General features: G+C 42.6%; 1 protein-coding gene across 1 annotated transcript; it reads left to right on the plus strand.

Moving 5' to 3' along the window:
• The first annotated feature begins 1,646 nt into the window (after window positions 1–1,646).
• LOC126696368 (uncharacterized) lies at window positions 1,647–2,102 on the plus strand. Its single transcript, XM_050393123.1, has one exon. It carries the CDS (start codon window positions 1,647–1,649, stop codon window positions 2,100–2,102), a length of 456 nt encoding a protein of 151 aa, XP_050249080.1.
• The last annotated feature ends 201 nt before the right edge of the window (window positions 2,103–2,303 follow it).

Genomic DNA, 2,303 nt, shown 5'->3' on the forward strand with positions numbered 1-2,303 from the left:
TTTTGTTGGTCACTTGTGGGTTTTCTTGGGTGGTGGTGGGTGATAGGTAGTGAGGCAGGGGTGGTTTGTTTGAGTTTCGATAGCCTTTTTGGGTTTGTTCATGGTGGAGGTGGTGATAACAAGTGGTTGTAGTGGAAGAGAGACAAAAATTAGAGAGAGGAGAGAGATGGGAGAGAATAGATATGTATTTAGGTTATATTATTTTTATTGTATAAGTATATTATTTTAACGTGTTGTATAATAAAATAAAATTTGAGATGTTAGGTGTATTGTAAAATGGTATGGTATAATAGATAATGTAGGATTAAGGGCCCAAATCATATATTGGGCCTTGGGCCTTGACTGAGAGTGTAAGTAGTCTGAGGAGGAACGAATGGTAATAAATGGTTCAGACTCAGGATTTAATGAGTAAGATACAAAAGGAAAGGTGGTTCGAGGAGGAATATCTCCTCAGGTATGATAAATACAGCTCAAATATGTATTCCAACAATCAAGGTGACCTTCCAAGAAGCTCCAGTGATAGGCACGTGCATCATGAACATGCGAGAAAGAGGAGAACCCAAAAATATCTAAAGGAAAGCTACTACCACTGCATTGAATACACTGCAGCTACTTTTCTGGCCGCATTTATGTGGAGAAGACTCCTGAACAGTGCTACCCTGGCTACCACAACTCACAAAAAGCCAAGAAAGGTGTCTAATGAGACAGGTACTGAAGTAAGGGCTCAGATGACTAACAAGTGTAAAATCAAGATGGTCTAAAGGGAGATATATAATGTAAGGGACCTTCCTTGAGGGGGGGACAAAAAAAGAGAGAGAGAGAACACTGTAGCCATCAAAGTTATATTTGTAACCTATTTAATTGATTTATATGGAGACTTACCTCCTCAGACAGTGAATTGATTCAGATCAGTGCTTCTTGTTTTTGCTTGATCATCATCTAAATTCATACTAGCCGTTGTCCAATTCATTAGGGCCTAATTCTTCGACCCACTCTTTACAAATTTATTGTACTGGACTCATTAGGCCATGATCCCATACATTTTGGACTTGGGCTGCAAAATGTGTCCCTACAATTAGCGCCATCTGTGGGGAGAACTTGCGTATTAGTGAGTGCAACGGTCGATTATGGCAAGATCAAGTCCATACCAGGCAGAGCCCACAAATTCTCAACGACAAGATGATTTTCTTAATCTAGAGCATGAAAGAGATTGTGAGCATGAACAGGATCGAGAGGGTAGTGTGCACACCACACATACAAATAGAAGCCGTTCTCGAGTTGGAAGTCAAGTCTCTCAAAGGCAAAACAACACTAAAGCCATGCAACTAGAGATTGACAATTTAAAAATGAGGTTTCACCATGCACAACGGAAATGAACTCCTTTCAATTCAGATATCTCCTCTAATGATGAAGAGGATGCTAGTTATAGGTAAAGGTCAAGAACTACACCAAGCGAGTCTTTCTCCTACGATGAAGAGCACCACCACAAACGTAGGTACAAGAGCCCGCCTCGTAAAGGCTTGGGAAATGACGCTATGGGCAAGGTGTTGAATCAAATCTCCAAATCACCTTTCACGCGCAAGATAGAGGGGGCATAACTTCCTCGGCGATTCCATCAGCCCATGTTCACCATTTACAATGGTCGAATGGACCTTGTAGAACATGTGAGCCAGTTCAATCAAAGGATGACTATCCATTCTAAGGATGAGGCTTTGATGTGCAAGGTGTTTCCATCCAATTTAGGACCTATGGCGATGAGATGGTTCGATGGCCTGAGGGCCAATTCCATAGATTCCTTTAAGGAGCTCACCTGGGCTTTTGGCTCTTGTTTTATCACGTGTAGTAGGGTGCCTCGGCCTTTGGACTTACTACTATCCTTATCCATGCGAGAGGGAGAGACTCTGAAGACGTACTCAAATAGATACTGGGAAATGTTCAACGAGATTGATGGTGACTTTGATGACGTGGCCATCAGCACCTTCAAGGTCGGCCTCCCAGCCAAGCACGGTTTAAGGAAGTCTATAACTGGCAAGCCTATCACCAGTGTGCACCAACTTATGGACCGGATTGATAAGTACAAGAGGGTTGAGGAAGACCAGTAGCAGGGGAAAGGAAAAGCTAAGGTTAGCCTTCAAGAAAGGAGGGATTTCAGGTTAGATCGGTACAACAACAACAACCGGCCTTGGAGAGACTTTGCTAAGCAGTCAAGGTCTGCTAATACTCAGGTGGTGAATGCGGTGTTCCAAGAACCAGTGCATTAGGTTCAGGAGAAGATTAAGAATGAGCCGTTCTTCAAATGACCA

Source organism: Quercus robur, chromosome 8 (assembly GCF_932294415.1).
Source record: "Quercus robur chromosome 8, dhQueRobu3.1, whole genome shotgun sequence".
Classification (NCBI taxonomy): domain Eukaryota; kingdom Viridiplantae; phylum Streptophyta; class Magnoliopsida; order Fagales; family Fagaceae; genus Quercus; species Quercus robur.